General features: G+C 40.7%; 1 protein-coding gene across 20 annotated transcripts in view; it reads right to left on the bottom strand.

The window, feature by feature from the left end:
• LOC125762476 (casein kinase I) overlaps positions 1-19359 on the bottom strand; it is an 84482-nt gene that overhangs the window by 64326 nt on the left and 797 nt on the right. For 16 of the 20 annotated variants that reach the window (XM_049424600.1, XM_049424618.1, XM_049424617.1 and 13 more), the window contains exons 2-3: positions 9998-10335; positions 8915-9745 (exon numbers count right to left, since the gene is read on the bottom strand). In XM_049424600.1, the coding sequence (XP_049280557.1) occupies positions 8915-9054 (140 nt within the window). In that variant the 5' untranslated portion in view covers positions 9055-9745; positions 9998-10335. Of the gene's footprint in view, positions 1-8914; positions 9746-9997; positions 11067-19359 lie in introns of those variants that run through there. The other 4 variants (XM_049424604.1, XM_049424601.1, XM_049424599.1 and 1 more) reach the window with 3 other exon arrangements.

The raw sequence follows: 19359 nt of genomic DNA on the forward strand, positions 1-19359 counted from the left end.
AATGTACTAAAAAGGATTTTTTTTATTATGCTCACTAATTATTAGCTAACCTGTCTTGCTCAGTAAACTGTATCAAATTAGCACTTCCAACAAAAAAAAAAACAAACAGGTAGCGCGAAATCACTTACTGACGTTAAAGGTTTTACGGAACACTTGTGTTAGCGCCATGGGACACACCTTTTTGCTGTTTTATAAATTCATTGTGTAAATGGCACACAACACACGTCTAATCTGTGGAGCAAAAACAAAACCCCCGTCAAACGGTATAAAAATTAGAATCTACACCAGGCCAAAAAGGTGTAACAAAACCCTACCAAACAAACTGGCTTAGGATTAATGATCGTCAGTCACGCGATTTTTGATTTCGATTGATTTTAAATGCGTTACCTGCTGCCACTCGAAATGCGACACCGAATCATCGATACGAAGTGAACTCGTACTGTCGTGCAGAACAAAAAAATTCAATAATATCAATTGATTATAAGTGGAAACATTTTACGTTAGGGAAAAGAGAAGAAGAGATTAAATAAACACTGACGGGCTTCATATAATCAAAGGTCTAATGAACCAAAAACAAAATCGGCAAACATCGTTTGATTCCATTTAGGAAAAACTATAAGTTATTTCACCAAAACATCATAGTGGCTATAATTGTTGAAGGATCCGACACTGTCAGAACCATCAAAATCTCTGAAGAATTTCACTCTTTATGCGTAAGAACGTTTTTGCCATTTAAATTTAAACGTTTCATTAAACTAAAAACTCCATGAGCCCTAATGGAACATTTCCCACACCCGAGAGAATCACTTAACCAAATTAGCTCATTATAGCCTTCGATCGATCGATCAACTAAAGGCAAATAAATTATGGAAATCGCATGGCAAAACTTTACATGATTTTCATTTACATTTAACTTCTCCATTTTTTTTGGCATTTTTTCTTTAACTCAAGTTACCAGCACAATAAAACTACTTCGAACATAAGCAAGTCGCTCGGTACGGTACCTGTTTCAGTACATATAATTGAACTATCGCCGGGTTGAAAGATTATCGAGAAGAGAGAAATAAAACACGACAACTTTGTCCTCTCCGTGCACAAAACGAGATTGCAATTTAGTACGAGCGCAAGCAATAACGAAACAGCATCTAGTACCATCAGTGCCAAGAGGAGATAGTTACCATTTCTTCCCTTCAAAGGACCTGACTCCGCTCCCGAACGGCATCCGTTTCCATGATAGATTTTCCATTTGAGTTTTTTTCCGTTTTGTGCTGGAATATCAAATCCATTTGGCAACGATTCTTCCACCAGTTTAGTGCACTTTGGTTGGCATCGATTTCGGAAGAACGCTAGTTGCCGATGGTTGGTGCTTTTTTTTTCTCTTCGATATTGTTCATCTACTTGCTTTTACTTTTCTTCGATTTAATTTGTGTACGTGACACAACGGAACACACAACGTGGAAAATAAATCTGGAGCATAAATTTGATTAAATTCCTTACACTTTTCCCACTTTCGTTTCCCTTCCTGTTGCCCCACAAAATCGCGGGGCTACATACATAATACAGACAACGGCTGGATCGATGCGAGAAATAGCATACGGAACAAACACTTTTACACCAGGCAAACTACACCACCAACAGCTGGAAGCGATATATCCACTTGCTCTGGTGTAGCGGCTGCCCGTCAGTGCGAAAGTGGAAAATCGATTGTTAAATTGTCATTCCTTCTCTCTCTCGCGCTCTCTTCTCTCGAGGGAGCATCATAAACGGAAAGCAAAAAAAAACGGGAATGGAAAACGCAAAGTGCGGAAAAGCTAGCCAAACAACCGTTTTCCTGGAAAATGGGATTTTTTTCACCTACATGGGAAAATGCAATATCAATTGAGATGATCGAAACCAGTGTCCCCATTGGTCCAAGTCAGAGAAGATCCTTACGACCTACCCTTAACCTCTGAGATGAACAGGTAAAAGTGACCGTAAGGTGAAGTAGGAAAATAGAAACATAAATTGCAAATTGTAAACTTTTTAACACAATTTAACATGGATCATGTTCATCGAGACAATTTAAAACCCTTTTTCGAGCGGTAATTATTGAAGCGACTTATGGCGATTGGTTTGTTGTTGTTATCAAGTTCAGTTTGTTGGTATTACTTATATATTAGTGTTCTTAACAACGCTACAAAAATTATCGAAACGTAACAAATATTTTGCAAATTAATAGCACTATTGGATGATGTATAGGGTTTGCAAACCTGTATCGCATTATCTGTCGGGTAATACCTTCAGCGACGTTTTATCCTGAGACTCAATTTAAAAGCAGTTCAACTCACCTGAAAAAAGGAATAAAAAAATATACATTAGTAACAATGTCTTCTTATAACGTTTATTTTTTGTAAAAAAATATATTTTTTTTAATTATTAAAACCTCCAAAATTAGGTTTCTTTGTTTAAACTAGATAAATATCGTTAACATACGCCTGTGAATTATCAATTACCGACAGTAAAAACCAACCATCTTGTACAAGAAACTGCCAAGAAAGTGACGTTCTATCGAAGAATGTAAGGGTGAAGTGAGGTGTAATTGGGACAAATAAATATATACACACCGGACCAACAACAAAAACTCTACACGGACAGCAAACAATAGATAACGACATGCAACCGACCCGAACCGACCGGCCCGGTTTCTGTGGTCACGATAAAAAAAAAGAAAAACGATGCTCCACACTGCTTTCGGACGCGTCAACGGTGGTAATGAAGCGATAATGTTAATGGACTCAGCACAGCGGCATCATTACATCACACGCCAGCCACACAGTGCATGAGTGAAGGCATGAGAAGCGAAGACACAAATTGCACTGCCAAACAGTCCACGCGACCACGTGAGCAAGCACAACAAATAGAAAGAGATTTTGAAAATTTGGTAGAATTTTCAATATTTTTTTAGTTTTCAAAAACATTAAAACATTGAAGATTGAAAATAACGAGAAGATCCAAACTAATTCTTCAACTCGATATTTGCTGCTAAGATACCATAAGATACCATCTTAAGGATTAAACTTTCTGACTAGAAGTTTGATCAAACCCCAATATTGTGACATTTTGTCGAGCAGGTACTAGAATACAGTTTTGACATAAAATTGTTATTTTTATAATTCACAACACAACAACACATGACACATGGAAATGTCATCAAAAATGGAAAACACAAAACTTAACTAGCCGCTTCTTTAATGTACTCCACAACATATAAAGACAACGTCGTGTGGTGAGCTGTATCTCTTATCTGACATGTGAATTGAAGCTTCCTGGAGCTTAGAAAAGATACTATAAGGGTTTTTCTTTCGATAACGCATAAGAAGTGGCATTAGTCAACTACACTCCGCTTGAGAATCAGTCAAACACTCACACACCGCACTAAACACAATCCACAAGCTCAATGACACATATCGAACACACGTGGACGTTTGTTTGATTGGTGGTTTTTAGAGCAAATATATAAACTGTAAACTTTATTGCACCAGGAACATGTGGTTTGTATTACTAACTCGTAAAAGAAAAATAAACAGGAAGTATGAAATAGACCTAAGACAGGTAAGAAAGAGTTGTTGAAGATTTATTCACATAAATGTAATGCTCCAGGCTATAGGATCATGCTCGGTACCTTCTTGTCCGATAAGATAACAGATAACGAGGAGTTTGATTAGCAGGAATATCTCATGCTTTAGTCTGGGTGGTTTTGACATAAGCTGATACGGAGATACTGCAGCAAAGGATGACAGATCGATAAGACGATCGGTGTTCTGCCATCAGTAAGAATTCTGTGATTTGATTTGAAGGCCTTTCAGATCCAAAACGGTCAGTTTATTGAACAGCTCACCAATAATTGAACTAATATTGTTCAAATGTAATGTATTCGGTTTACAGGGTAACTTTTACAACATTTTGCTGATATATGTACATAACCACACAAATACACACAGATGAATGAAACAAATGAGTCGCACGCACACACGCTAACGGACAAATGAAAGTGATAATTTTGCATAACAAGTAGTGGATCACGAAACATGACATACTAGAAACAAAACAACAAAAAAAGATAGTCCCGTCGCACAATGTTGCATTTGGTGGGAAAAAAAACTTACGCCTGGGACAATTACTAATTTTTTTTTGTATTGTATTCACACACGTTACAACACTTGTAAAAGCAGCTTCCTATCACCACTGTTCGTGGGGGGATTGCACATATGGGCATCACCCTTCCGGACGATGGAACCACATTCGCTTTTAAGTATGCTTTTCCGTCCATTTCCGCAATGTCTACGCGATTCACGCACGACCCAGTAATTAACGTCCAACCCCACCACCTGGCCATCCCAATGTGCAAAAGGGTGCTCTATACTAAATGAAGCCATAATTCGTTACATTGTCGTTGTCATCCCTCCGTTTCGTATTTTTTTTGTTATTCAGTCCCCAGCAAACCCTTATTACGAAGGATCCACACGCTTCTTGATGGTTTCACATACGGTAGGTACGTTTGGGCCATACCGTGCCCATGAGGGTTTTTTTGTAAAAAAATGTGCGCGAAGCATTACACTATGGCCGATTAAAACACGTACGGTATCGCCAAATGGAAGCAATTAAAATTTACCTCGCGAGACTTGCGCCACATCGCGGACGGCTGGATGGTGCCGATTGATGTTAGGAATCAAACACAGCCATCAGAAGGGGACAAAAAAAACGTGAAAAACTAAAACATTCCCACTTCGATGGGAATCACTTCAAAGGTGAAAAGCTACCGAACGAGGACAAAAACCAGCTCTCAATAAGATATGATGAAACGAAAGAAGAAGAAAAAACGGAGTTCGAGGTCAGTGAAAGAGAACCGGATTTTGCAAAGTTTAAATTCCAGCAGAAAATTGAAGTTGAGCGCGTCTTCAACTTAAGTTTCTCCAGTACGTCTTCCTTACCGGAACCTGAATGAAGGGCTTGATGGGAGAAGTGTGGCGGACAGGGGGAGATTTGAAAAATGCACTCAAGAATGAATATTGTCCTGTAGAATGTGGACAAAACCCTGACCATTGAACGGGTTTATTGCCAGAAGAAAGGGACCGCTCACTTCGATGCCGCGCAACAAGTTCCCGAAGTGGGTGAAATGCAAAAGGGAGGTAAAAAAAAACATTCCCTTCTCCAAAGAGCCGTATGTGCACAATAAAGCATGAAAAACTCACTTAAACATATACGAATGCAAGCGTGTGTATGTTCCTCGGTACCGGCAATCGTGGTACCACAAGTCCGATGCCGGAACTGCAAAAACCGACCTTTCAGATGGTTCACAACATGGACTGGATTCTTGGGGCAGCGTAGAAGAAGTGTCGTGTGGGGAGGGGAATTGCTTTCGTTTGACAAAAAATATTGAAGGAAAGCTGATCTACGATGAGCTCATTTCTTAGCCATTTCTTGTCCACCAGTTCTCCTTCGTTCGGCGCTTTAAAATGAGCATTGCCCAAGGATTCAAGTGGTCAAGTGTTGAAAGAATTTTTTTTTAGAATCCTAATTGATATTGAAGAAGTTTATGCGTTACTTTCCTATTATGTGTTTTATCTATCAGAATTCATAAATCATGTATCATATGGCTTTAGAAGGATGTATAATACTACGAATGGAGTGAGAGGCGAATGAGCAAAAGCCTCGTAAAAACAGAACAACAACAAAAACTACGAATGGACTTGCAAGTGGAATCAAACCCAGCTAATTCGTTTGTAACTGAGAAGCATTGACGCTATTGGCCAACCCATTGCATGAGTTCTTGAGCTCAAAATTAGAGATGTGAACACTGAATAAGAGTGAGTGAGTGAGTTTAATAGTGCAAAGGAGTTTATGATTCCAACTCAGCATCAAGAGTTTTTATGACTCTTTGTCTTACTCCTTTACGTTTTTACTTACGCAGAGAGAATGTCGACTATTGACTCACTCCTTGGGGTTTTTACTCACTCACTCTCTGTGCCGACTAATGACGCAATCTTTTGCGTAAAGAGTGAGCCGTTAGTCGACACAGAGAGTGAGTGAATAAAAACCACAAGGAGTGAATCATTCATCGGCAGAGAGAATGAATGATTAAACACGTTAAGGAGTAATTAAAGGATTAGTTTAGAGTAATATTTTTATGACTCTCAAAAGAGTAACTAAAAGATTCAAATCCTTATAACCACTCTTTCATTCTGTTTCAACTCTCTGAAAAGTGGGAGTATTCTCATCACTACTCAAAATACATAATTTACGTTTATAGTATGAGCTTCATAACTTAGCAGAAAGTTCTTGATAAAGTTGCAGTCTTGATAATAGCCTTTACATGATTATTTTAATGCAACTTTTCCATATTAAAATATCAATTTTTTCGGATTAAAATGCTTAAAAGCAGTTTGTACATCCAGTAGAACATTAATCAATTACTGTAAAAATTGTTTGGAATAATAAGACACAGAGATTACAATGAATCAATATTAAGTTATGTTTTAGACGTAATTCTGAAAGACTCGAAAAGAGGACCCAACAAAATTGAGTCTATTGAACATATTGAATCTAATCAATGCCTTCTACTACTACAATTTGTTTGTTGCTTTAAATCCTTCATAAAATAACATCACACACACGCATTCACATTTCATTGCCAAAGAGACATATTTGTGAAGAAGCGCACAACGTACAACAGGGCGCGCCTGTGCTATGTGACAAGTGGCGTTCAAAGCTGTTTGATAACGTGACAGAATTATGCTAAAAAGAACAGCAAACAATTGCAAAGTTTTCGATTGGCCGTACCCAACAATGGTCCCGGTTTGATCCGCTTCCCCATCACGTTCCCGGGTCAGGTTATTGGATTGGAAACAGATTATGGACGCGCAAGAACGCCAACAAGATCTAGCCAATTAACGTGCTTTGCCTTCGTGCTGCCCATTCGGCGTGGCTGCTAAACGACTGGTTCAATATTGCACTGGGCACGGGTAACTCTCGTCTATTTAGGACATCGAGACAGCAACGAAATGAGGTGCACGCCATGAACGAGTGAGACGACTGGAGCATAGTTCCAGCGCAAACACGTGATAACTTAGGTGTCAACCAGATTGAGGAGGGATTTGCTCGTCGTCCGCTAGCCGTTGGAGATTTGTAACAAACGCAGCACCAACGTTATTTGCTTAATGCTCATTTAGCCACTACTTAGAATACTTAGCTGGTACGCATTGAAGCAAAAACAAATCGACGAGAAGGTGAGGATTGATATTCAAGTGTCAAACGTTATACAGTTTAATGTATCGGGATTGATAGACTATATTTTTGTTTCTACAAACGAGTGTTTGGCAATTAAATTTAAAACACATTTTAAACTGCTATCGTGCCTTATAACAAACCAAGGCGAACAAGATATCCATTGTCCGGGGCACTTCACCTTTGTCAAGGTGTGTATGCGACAAATGCAATATAAAACTGGGCACTTATTTTCTAACCGCACGCACATTCGTATCAGCAAACACCCCTGAAGTATACTTCACAAATAAATCAAACTGATAACGAAGCACCCAAACCTTCTTCCCGTCCTTCTCTCCATTTGCCTTTGAAGGTTGTTCCCTGATTCACATCTTTACAGCCCTCTGCGCTTGGTACCCGGTTGTTTGCGCGACCAAACACACCACTATCTGTTCCCTTCTTTGCTTCATTTCTTATCTTATCCATGCTACGGGCGGCTTCCCTTCGTTCCGGGAACCTACTACACACGACAGGTGATTTTTCAGCAGCATACTGCAAACTGCCCCACACAAACACAAGATAACGGATGGACAGGTCTTGCCGCAGTGGGACACACAACTGTTCACGTCTGGCGGTTGACGTAAAGGAAAATGACCAAAAAAAATGTCCCACCTGAAAAGTTGAAACCCGTTTAATGGGTCAGCTGTTGTTTGTAGCAAAGGTCATAACACTTTTATATCTTTTTTATGGGAAGTTTAGTTACATTCTAGTACGAGACTTTTTTTAAGAATGGCCAGATAGATAGGAAATTGCATAATTCAACTGCTTCTTCAGTATAAATAACGTTACATTGAGGTTATATTAAAACGATTTCTGTTGGATCACTTGTCAAGTAACTTCATTTTTGTACAAATGTGATGTCTTTTTTGATGAAATCCTAAGCATGAAGTACACTACCACAAGTCATCGAGATGTAGGTATATTCTTCATAGTTGTAAGAAATGTAAGAAAGCTTTCTTTCGTCTTACGTGTCATCAACGAGAATACTGTATCGAAAGTACAGATGTTATCAATTGAAGCAGAAGACAAGCGAATTCATCTTCTTTAAGTAGACTCTAAAATTGATGAAATCTCTTCCAAGTTTTCTACATCTAACTTCGCGGAGCATCTGTCGTTGGTAATGATTAATTCACTAGACCTGATTTCACCAGCATTCCCGGAGACACAATCAATTGTCTATCCGCAGATTCCACGTTGTATGACTCAACAATACATCTGGTACATCTGGATCGATCTGGTTTAAAATCTCAAATAATGATGTCGGAAATTGTAACTTCGGTTACTTCCGGAATAATGTCCGGATTAACTTCAGACAGTTATTGGGATCCGGAATAGCCTCGTACTAGGATAAAAATCTTGATTGTGTTTTGGATTCCAATTCCGAATTTCAATTCCGGTCAATTTCAAAGTGTATTTCCGTAACTCATCTTGCTTATTTTGGTAAAGGATTTTTACCTATAATTAACTCATCAATTGAGATAGCTTTTTGGTATGGAGTCTGCAGTATGCAGAGTGACAAACCTTAAAAAATAGCATAAAAAGATATGGAACATGCAAAGAACAAGTTTCCCAAATTTGCTCTAAGATTAATTCCAGCAGCTTCTTCACTCACCTTGTCTGTCGGGCGACGTCACGGTCGCGCGCTCCACCACCAGCAACACCGGCCTCGCCAGCAGTTCGCGCCTGTTGCGGTGGTTGCTGCTGTTGTTGCTGCTGCTGCTGCTGGTCCTTGCCCTCGCCGCGGCGCTGCATTTTCGGTTCTGTCGCCAAGTTGTCGTCGGTACGGAGCTACACTTGCGGACACAAACAATCGGATGGGATATGGATGTGACGTTCGTCCGTACTGTGGAACCACGTTCGTTCCTGGCTTAGAGTGGCCTGGGACACAGACACACACACACTACTACGCTGATTGACTGTCTCAGTTAAATCAATGCCAATGCGAGCTTTTCCACCATGGACGCTCTGTTTAGCTTGGCTTTCTTTTCTGCCAACACACACCGACACATTCGTCCACCCGACACACGCCCGTCTCACCGTTCGGTTCAATCAATCTATAAAGATGTTGTCAAATATTACACTCGTTTACGCTGAAGGTTAAGTCGAGCAGCAAAACTCCGGTAAGCCGGAAGAAGGAACCGAATGACATGTGGGTTTTGGGGTGTTAGCACCACATCAGCATTCCCACCCACACACACCACACTGCAACGGACGCACACGCACACAACGCACTACTACCGCTGCTATATGCACTGTACAGTAAGTTTGCTGCTCATTCTCCTTCTGCATTCGGCACGGACGTTCCGCCAACAGAACCGGAAACGGAAATCGAAATGGAAAATGCACTCACACGCACACAAACTTTACCGGTAACGGTACGTGGGACAGCAGCATTTGTCGCTGGCGGTTTCTCGGTCGAGCATTTGCCACGGTGCGGGGATCACTAGTTTTGAGAAACAAAATGAAATTTAAAAAAAAATATTACACCACGACACAAACCACGTCACTGCTTCTATATGCTACAGAACACACGATGCTCCGACTCGAATTTGTTATCGAAGACGATCGAAAACTTTCCGTGATGTTTTGATTGATTTGGTTTGACAGATTTGTTTAATGTGTCACCCACGTACTTAAATGCACCCAACTAACGTTGCTGCACTTTTAATTTTTTTAAACGAAATTAAAAACAAACCACAAATTCAGGAGAAAACGATCCGCTGATTAAACGCACAGGGCTCCCAGCATGCAAACTGCTTCCTTTCACACCCGCACACACACGCACAAACACACACACACATTCACGCACTCTCTAATATGCTGAATAAAGGACACGCACATCGAGGAAAAGTGGCTGGCACTAGCTGAACGCCATCATGTCATTTGTGCACTGTTGGTTCGGCTAATTTCGCTCTATTTATGTAACAATTACTTTGGACACTTTTGCAATCAATTTTGCGTGTTTGTTCCACTCGCACTCACCCACACTACTACTAGGTTTGACTGAGCCGATTAAGTCCTGGAAGTACGGATCTGCATGGGGGAAAGAAAATGGGAATTATAAAATCGTTTCGATTCACTTTGACACAACAGCATCACATCAAGATGGCATCCGGGATTGCAAACTAAATCGCGATAAATCGTAATAAAACATTTATGCACTACCACTGTGCAAACACCTTTTCTACAACTGTCATTGCGTTCAGCGTGCTTCCTTTTCACTTTACTGCATATTATATTAATCTAACCCGAATCCGGCGGTAATTCGGTATGGTACAACCCATGGGACTGTCGGAGGTTACATGGAGGTTATGATCGCACGCATGCCGTTGTGCTATTTTGGTGTCCTGATTTCATTGCACGATTCCTCCGTCCTGGAAGGACATTAGCCCTGTGTGCCCCCGTAATGGGAATGGTATATTTATCGCGTGATTTTTGTTTTAACTACACGCATACACGCATCCACCAATCTACTAAACACACACACACTCAGGCGCAGTTTTTTCTTGTGTTTAAAAGTAAAATTTCGTCTTCCTATTTCTGCACCGTGGGCATATCCTTCGCAGCAAAATTCGAAAATAAACTGTGCGCTTGACTGTGACCGCGTGCGTATGTTGCGTGTATGTGTGTTCTTCAGCAAGGGGGTGGGATATGGTACGTCCCCCCTCCCAAATGAATGACGTGACAAAAGGCGCGCGTGCGAGTTTGGAGTCTGCTACAGAAAGGACGACACCCGCACACATACACCACTGAGTTTTGGGGAAAACTCTCTCTCACACACACACACACACACATGCACGTACACAGGAAGGTGAACGCGTTGATGGTTGTTGCCCGACTTTTCTATTGCTTTTAATGCGGAATTCCACCAATCTCACTTGAGCCAATATTGCTCTTTTGGGTTGTTTTTCCCCTCCAAATGTTGTGCTCTTGTTTCTTTATGTTTTAATGCACTTCGGCATGAGAAGCGCGTGCAACGATATTTGTGTGCGTCTTGACGCGTACTGCGATACTGAAATGCAACACCAAAATATTTTACACCACTAATTTATTTTTCGTTGCTCATAAAACACGGAAGAATTCGAATGCTTCCTTTATGGTTGATAGAAATATCAGTAGGTATTTAAGGTAATGTTTGTGATATGAAAAACGAATTTACTTTCGGCAAAAGAGCATTCTGCATTTCCAAACAAAGATACTATTAAAGTTAGTTCCTGTATGTACTTGCTAAGACTTGATAGAAGCAGAAAAAAATCAACAGGTTCTGTACCATTTTTCCAAAATCTTTTCACATCTTAACCAACAATCACCTAACTATTGCAAATTCGCTTCAATCACAGCAATATTTTCAGCGCACAATGTAATTCACACACCAATTCACTGTAGGCACCGGAATGAGCTGACTGCCAAAATGCAACTACGAACACTGGAACCATTATCTTACAATTCCGTTATCAACATCTTGAGCATAACACAAGGCAGACTTTCCTAATCTTCTCTTAATCAAGCACACAGTGGCAGACCCCGATTACAGGGAGCTGTCAAATGCGTACGTCGCTGGCAGAAGAACAGATATCTACTCCCCGGTCAACTTAGCACTGAGCCACATATTACAAAATATCTACATTAAAAACCCAACGTTATCCAATTGATCAGTAAATTCTCGTTATCAACGTCGGCCAACTGTTTTTACACGCACCGTGTGTGTGTGTCAGCGAAAAACATTAATTTATTTGGCAACCGTGGTCACACAACTCGATATGTCAACTCGAATGGTCGCGCGGATGCAAAACGGAAAAATCGATTTTTCACCAATTCTACAACAATTTTCCTAACCATCGATGAGACGACGTCCGTCCATGAAAGCCTACCGGAATTCTGTTCCGTTTGCTCTCTTTCTACATATTCACACTGCTGCATCTCTTTCAGAGAATGCGTTCTCTCTCATCGTTCGTACGTCATTAATGTTGTATAGATGAAAGGCACATTCGCGCGCGCGCTTACACACACACACACCTATACACGAACGTACGCACGCATTCAACGATTGTACCGGAAGATTTTGCCAGCCAGGTTCCAGTCGCTCCGTAAAACACACCCACACGCGGATTTTTAGTTCTTTGTGTGTATGTGTATGTGTGTTAGTAAAAGAATCTCAATCATATAACAATCAAACAGCACACAACCACCAGAAATCGGTTCCCCGGGAGAGTTTAGCCGTCACTGTTTTAGGGAGTGTTTTACTTCAGAGTGCGCGCACTGCACACAACACCGTATCCACACACCATATCATTTTCTCTATGCGTAGCACCTCACGAACACACACCGCTTTGCTTTGAGGGGAGAACATGACAAAACATACACACTCCTATATACACATTCACGCATCCGTCAGCCGACAAACTACTAAGCAATCTGTCATTCTGAGACAAACGCTTCGACTGCCAATAAAAAAAACGTATGTGTGCGTTTCTATGTGAGTGTGTGTATGCAGATGTCGTCGTTGTGTCTGTCCTGTTCTCATATGTATGCGCCACACACATCGTTTAACATAATGTACATACACAATTTGATCGCATTTTCACACACACGCGCACACACACTTAAAACGGGCTCGAAGAGTTCGTACCAGGGCACATCCCACCTGGAGAGTCGCTCCAACAGAAAAAGAATCCGATTTACTTCATACACAGAGTTACACTTGCTGCTACAACGGCCTGTGTTTTGCCCCTACCGCACAGGGTGTGAAACTGATGTTATACTGTGTGTTGACTGTAGCTAAATTGAACGCTGTTTAACACACACGGACATTTGCTTCCTTTTTCAATTGCTGATTGATTTACTGCCAAATTCACATCCCACACAATTCCCTGCATGCATACAGCAGCAGCCGTCTTCTGGATGGACACCTGTCATTGAGAGAGAGAGAGAAAGAGAGAGGGAGAAGAAAGGGGTAAAATTAGATTTAGAAGCTCTCCAATCAACTGACGATGCACGCATGCAAATTCTCACGCTCACAAATCTTAACGAATAAAATCTCACCACCGCACACCGATTGATTGAAAAAAAAGTCGATTAGTATTACCCACACCTCTATCGCTATACTGTCTATTGCCCTGTTCACGTCCCTTCCCAGTAGACTCCAGCTTACGCAGCGCACCCCTTCCCCTTCCCATTGAGAATGCTTCTACCGTACACAACCAAACAACTGTCAAAACGCTGCCCGAATCGAGTGGTTCTGTGAGAGCACTAACTGCTCGACTTTTGGAAAATACTACTCCCTGACGCAAATCAGGCTGCAAACTAGAACCTTTTTTCGTTCAATTAGCTTTTCCACTCAGTTGAACCCTGCTAATTGGTGCTAAACCAAACAACCGGGTAGTTTACTTCTTATTTATTCTGTTTTTACGCGGCAAAGAATGTTGCACCTTTACAAATCGATGAGAAAATTAGGTGTGATTTTCTGGGTAAATTGTACAACAAACCAATGTGCAACATATTTTTCCATTTCACATATAGTTGCTCCACTAGGCAAATGGTTCGCTAGCCAAGCATCCAATATCGCCCCAGTGTTAATAAACAAAATGTTGTAGTAGAGCGCACTCATCTGCAAACGAATGGGAAAATCATTTCCTACTTCTACGTGCAAGAATAAGAGTTACAAAACAGGAAGAACATAAATATGCCTTCAAAGTACGCACATGCACAAACACACATACCTACACCGATCTCTTTTGCACAACATCCCCAAAATCATCACCCACCTTTTGTGTGTTATTTATGTTTCCCATTGATTTCCTTCATTACACCTTTCATTCATCCATAGCAACCAACGATGCCTGAGATCGAGCCAACCAACAACAAAAAAAAGGTTCAAAAGATGTTGAATGAGAGAAAACAAGACAAAGTGTAATACGAACACACAACAGCAGCATAATTGACTGCAAACGGATTACACCCTTCGATTCTTCCGTACACAAAAACCAAACCAGCTTTCCCGGAAAAAAGCCCCACAAGACAAGTGGTGAGTGGTGGTCCCTAGGTTAGAGGTACAAAGGGCAAGACAATTTCGTGGGCGCCCGATACACCGGAAGGATGAGTAAAGATCCAACGAAGAGGAGAGTAACAGAAGAAGAAAATTTCTCTCGCTGCTTTAATCAATCGAGAGGAAAATTGTTCCGAACGAATGAAAATGAGAAGAAGCTAACCGGCACAGTTTAAGGTATGTGTAGAAGGAGTGTTTAGGAGAGGCGATGAGGAACAAATGGAAAGAACAGAAACATAAATATGCAATGAAAAAAAGAAAAGAAATTCGAGTGCAAATAATGAACCAAAAAAGCTAACACTGCCAAAAAGAACAGAAAAGAGCTAGAAAAATGTGTGCGAGCGAGAGAGAGAGGCATAACAAGTACGAAAGAGGGATAGAAAACAAATGTGATGGTCAACATAGATTTGTGAAAGAACGTTAGAAAAGTGCAGAAATATAACATCCCAGCACTGAACGAAAGAGACAGATAGAGAAAGAGAGAGAGCGAATGAACGGGCGTATAAAAGAGAGAGAGATAACAGCAGAAAAGCACTGCTTGCGCGATCGGGAAAAGAAGATGTGAGGAAAATTAAAAATAGTGCACACACTTCTTCCCGGTAAAGTGGCGCCACCGTAGAAGAAGACGTGATCTCTCATACCGCCCAGAAAGGGGATATACGAAAGCGGGATGGAAAAAGAAAAACGCAACACCCCATTGGATTCCGGAAAGTCTGCAGACATACACACACAAACAGCGTTGGAAAATTATATGAGACACAGAATCTCAAAGGCCGGATTGAGAGAAATCCATGGATTAGAAATGCTTTATTCCGAAAGATTTATATCTCGGATCGATGATTGGAGATTGGAAATTGTATTCAAACAAATCGAAAGATTAAATAAATCGAGAAGAGCGTTGAAAGGTAAACGATTGATGAAAATCATTGAGCGAACTTTTTACACCTCAAATCGCCTGTCGCCTGCGACTGCTCATAGGAAAAATTGCTCTAGCGCAACAGCAATAATATGCTCCACTGAACATAAGGGACACCACGGGGTCAGCGAAGGTAAGGTATCATCATTGCAACCTTTATCATACTATATTACAGCAGAAAAATTCAGTCGAACGTTTCAATTTTAAATGTTCATGAAAATAAGCTCTTGTATAGGATTAATGAATATGAACAAAGAGTAGATACAAATTCTACGGATGAAATTTTTGAACAAGTTTTTAATATTCTCAAACCATTAATTTCCATTTCGTCGTTCAATTCCACACACATAAAATCGATATCATCATCATCAGCGTCCTGGCAGTGACCTTTCAGGCCACTTCCCGCACAATGCAACACGCCGTAGCTGCATCCGGTTGAGAAAGATGTTCAACAAACAATCGCTTCGCCCTAGAACATCCAACACACACTGATAGTGGTCAACCAAACAAACTAATCAATAGTAAACGAATGGCTCTCATTGGGTGATTATTACGAACCGGCAAGATATACAAACAATACTGACAACAAACAATCCAATGTTGCTCCCCTCGGGTTTGAAACCATCTTTCGGGTTCGACAACACACGACGACGAGCAGAACCAAATCGATCGTTATCAAATCTATATGCGGGTTCCGTTTGTCAGCAAAGTAACAAATTCAATCAACATAATTCCAAACAAACGTTGCACCACCACGCAGCAAACTCAGACTTCCTATACCTCTTCGTTTGTCGTTGGGGATATCTATCAGAACACCAAACAAGACTGTTTCATGATACCGAACGCACGTTACACGAACGATGTTGCTGCTTTAGAATTGTAATGATTATGGACCTCAGGGATCCCTTTTATCTCTTAGTATAAATAGTGGAATGTTGACAATACGAGGGTATAAGTTACGTGAGATATTGAAGGTATCTTGGAATGCATAATATTCAAAATTGAATCCCAGCAGAAAGGTAATGTCATTTTCAAAGTCTAATAAGCAATACACAGCAATACACAGATTAAGCTTTAATTCACTCTCAGAATAACTCACACACACACGACATGTTTATTGGTTGAGTTTTTAGTAAATTATACACTTCAATAGTTGGGTCATATACTAAAGAACCAGGTTGTCATTCCCCTGACAACCTATCTCTGACAGATTGACATCTGTCAAACAGCTCAACTATTTGGTACACAATAATATGCCAACCAGTGAGGACCGACTGTACTTATGTGTCAGTAGAAAGCAACTAACAATTATATACACATTATGGTTCTTGACAGCTTAAGATGACAACTTTTCGCAGAGACAACTACTAATTTAATACACCGCAAAACCTGTCGCTCCGTTAGAGCTGAGGCAGTGGTGCATGTTTCGCACAGGTCAATCAAACCAACAATTGTAGGCCATGATCTCCGAATGGAGTCAGTGAGAAAGCCTTGAGCATACATGTGTATTTCTTGCAAATATCTGTTACTAGTTATTTAAACATTCAATTGCATAGTGCATTACAGGGTTTTTAGATAAAAATATGCCAAATTGGGAAACTTCAAGCTTGCGTTAGAAACACTAAGCATTTCAAGCTTGTGTGGCGCTATTTGTTCTACACTTTTCCCATCCAGCGTTACATAATTCCGTTTGACGTCTAAACAACCGGGGCGCGTGCAAAAATGCATTAAATATCGATCAGCCTTCCTAGCAAATGATATCAAAGAGATTCAACGTAACACCCTTCAGACTCAAACACACCTGGGGACCGGTCCAGACGCAACCGGCTGATAACGGAACCTTTTCCCTTTTTGCCTCCCTTCCCTTCCACTGGTTTCTTCATTCTCCTTCAAGCTGAACCATCTCCTACCCAGTTTTTAGTGAGAAATAAAACGCCATAAGCAACTAGTCAACCATCGAACGAACCTGGCGGCCAAGCTCACTGACTCATATGCTGGTCAGGTGAAGCAACACAGCATATATCGCCTCACCGTTCGCATGTACAAGCTTGATGTGCAAGTGTATAGGTGATTTTTTCGCATACCATCTGCCCTTGCGATGGACGGACTTTCGCGTCCGGATAATGCAGGCAGGCAGACGCACCCCATCATCAGGGTAGCAGCAGCAGTAGCAGCAAAACAACAGGTGGCAACGTTGCAGCAAAGTGGTGGCATTGAGAGCATCGCAAAACGGCATGGCATTGGTTTGTTTTTGCACGTTTTTTTTGTTCAAATGTATTTTGCCAATTTGTGGAATTTGCTTAACCCCGCATACACATACACACACCAGTGCGAAGAGATCGTGCGTTCGATTTGGCGATCGTCTGCCTCGTATGCAAAGCATGAAAGACACGCATGTGAGAGGAAAACTCAATAGCAAACCAAAGAAAATTAAACCGTACAACCACTGTGTGACTAAAATAGCACTTCCATACAGGTAATGTACATTGAAGCTAAACGCCCCCCGTTGGCTAAATTCAACATTAATCCATTAATCCAACAACAAAAGAACCCATTTTTGTTTCCTCTTTGTCGGAGTAAACGTACATTTCTTTTGTTGGAGTCATTATTGTTTTCTTTTTCTTTAAAGAAAAGAAATTTGGTTGCTAGAAGCAAGGGAACGAATCATGACCAAATGACCAAACCATCATCTTCAATTGATCGTCTTTGGCAATAGGTGACCATTGGGTTTGTGGTTCACGAATATTCGAATTGTACCAAATAACAGATGTGACCTAATTGTGAACTAAAATCATCATCAAATCAACGAGATCTTACTATATGAGGAGAATAGAAAATTAGTTTAAGTACAAATACATATAAGAGATTTCTTAATTTTAAAATTTTAAATATTTAGTTTTAAAAACATGAGAAAGCGTTAAAATAAACACTTATTTTTCCAAACTGAAGATCTGTTACATACTGCTACAAGGATCTTCAACATGCATCTTACGATCAACAAGAACGTTCCAAAGCAGCACAAAGATCCATCCCAAAAACAAAACAAGACATTAAACCACAACCCGGACCGACCGAGCATACCACCAGTTGATCGGGTCGAAAATTTATGGCAAATGCGATACGATCAATCTCTCGGATGCTTCCCGGATTCGGACAAAAACCCCCTTAGGTGAAGGCACCGGCGGCAGACTCCTCCAGCAAAGAAAAAAGCAACAACAAGAAGTGGTTTCAAGTGAAAAAGAAGCCGCTTTGCTTGCTTGCTAGCCGGCTAGCGTCGATTTTTCGATCGGTGGGTGGTGAGTCATGCCTTTAAATACTTCCAGACACACTAACCACACCACATCGTACGATACTATCTCCCGAGTCGAGAGCCATCTTGGAGTTGGTGCCATTTACTGTTGTTATTTGGGAGACTTGGAGATTCTGCAGACGAAGGATGTGTGGATGGTGATGGGTTGAAGGTTTAAAAGAATTAGTTTCAAATTTTAAATTCAGCCCTTGTTTTATTTAAAACGAACAACAGTACAGTGGTATTACAGTGGTTTTTACAGTGGTTACAGTGGTAAAAAACCCCGTTTAGAATATTGTTTTGTGAGACAAACAAAATGCATGTATTATAAACTAAAACAATGACTCATACAAACTTACCATTTGGTTAAATGGGCGCTTCGTTTTCTACGGAAACGGATCCGGCTCTTTCTACGAATTTTATTCTTAATTTCTTGTTGGACAACAGATCCAAATGGAAGAGATTTTTTTGCTTTACGTAAATAGCAACATCTCATTCAATTGCCGGTCAACATGCCTCTATTGTCCCAAGCGGATAAAAGATCACACCCTTTCCAGCATTGATTCACGCAACTGAAGTCACTCTAGCAGTCAGCATTACCTCCCGCATTGAATGGGAAACCAACACACACACACACACATTTATACGCCTTTTCTGACAAAATCGAGCACTTCGCAGCTTGCTCGAATCGAATCGAGCTACCGGAGCTGTCAGTTTGTAAATCTGCCTTTCACGCACACTTGAGTAAATATAGCTACACACACACACTTCAGCCGATACATTTAGGCGAACACCTTTGCACTAACC

This window comes from Anopheles funestus, chromosome 2RL (genome assembly GCF_943734845.2).
Source record: "Anopheles funestus chromosome 2RL, idAnoFuneDA-416_04, whole genome shotgun sequence".
Taxonomy (NCBI): domain Eukaryota; kingdom Metazoa; phylum Arthropoda; class Insecta; order Diptera; family Culicidae; genus Anopheles; species Anopheles funestus.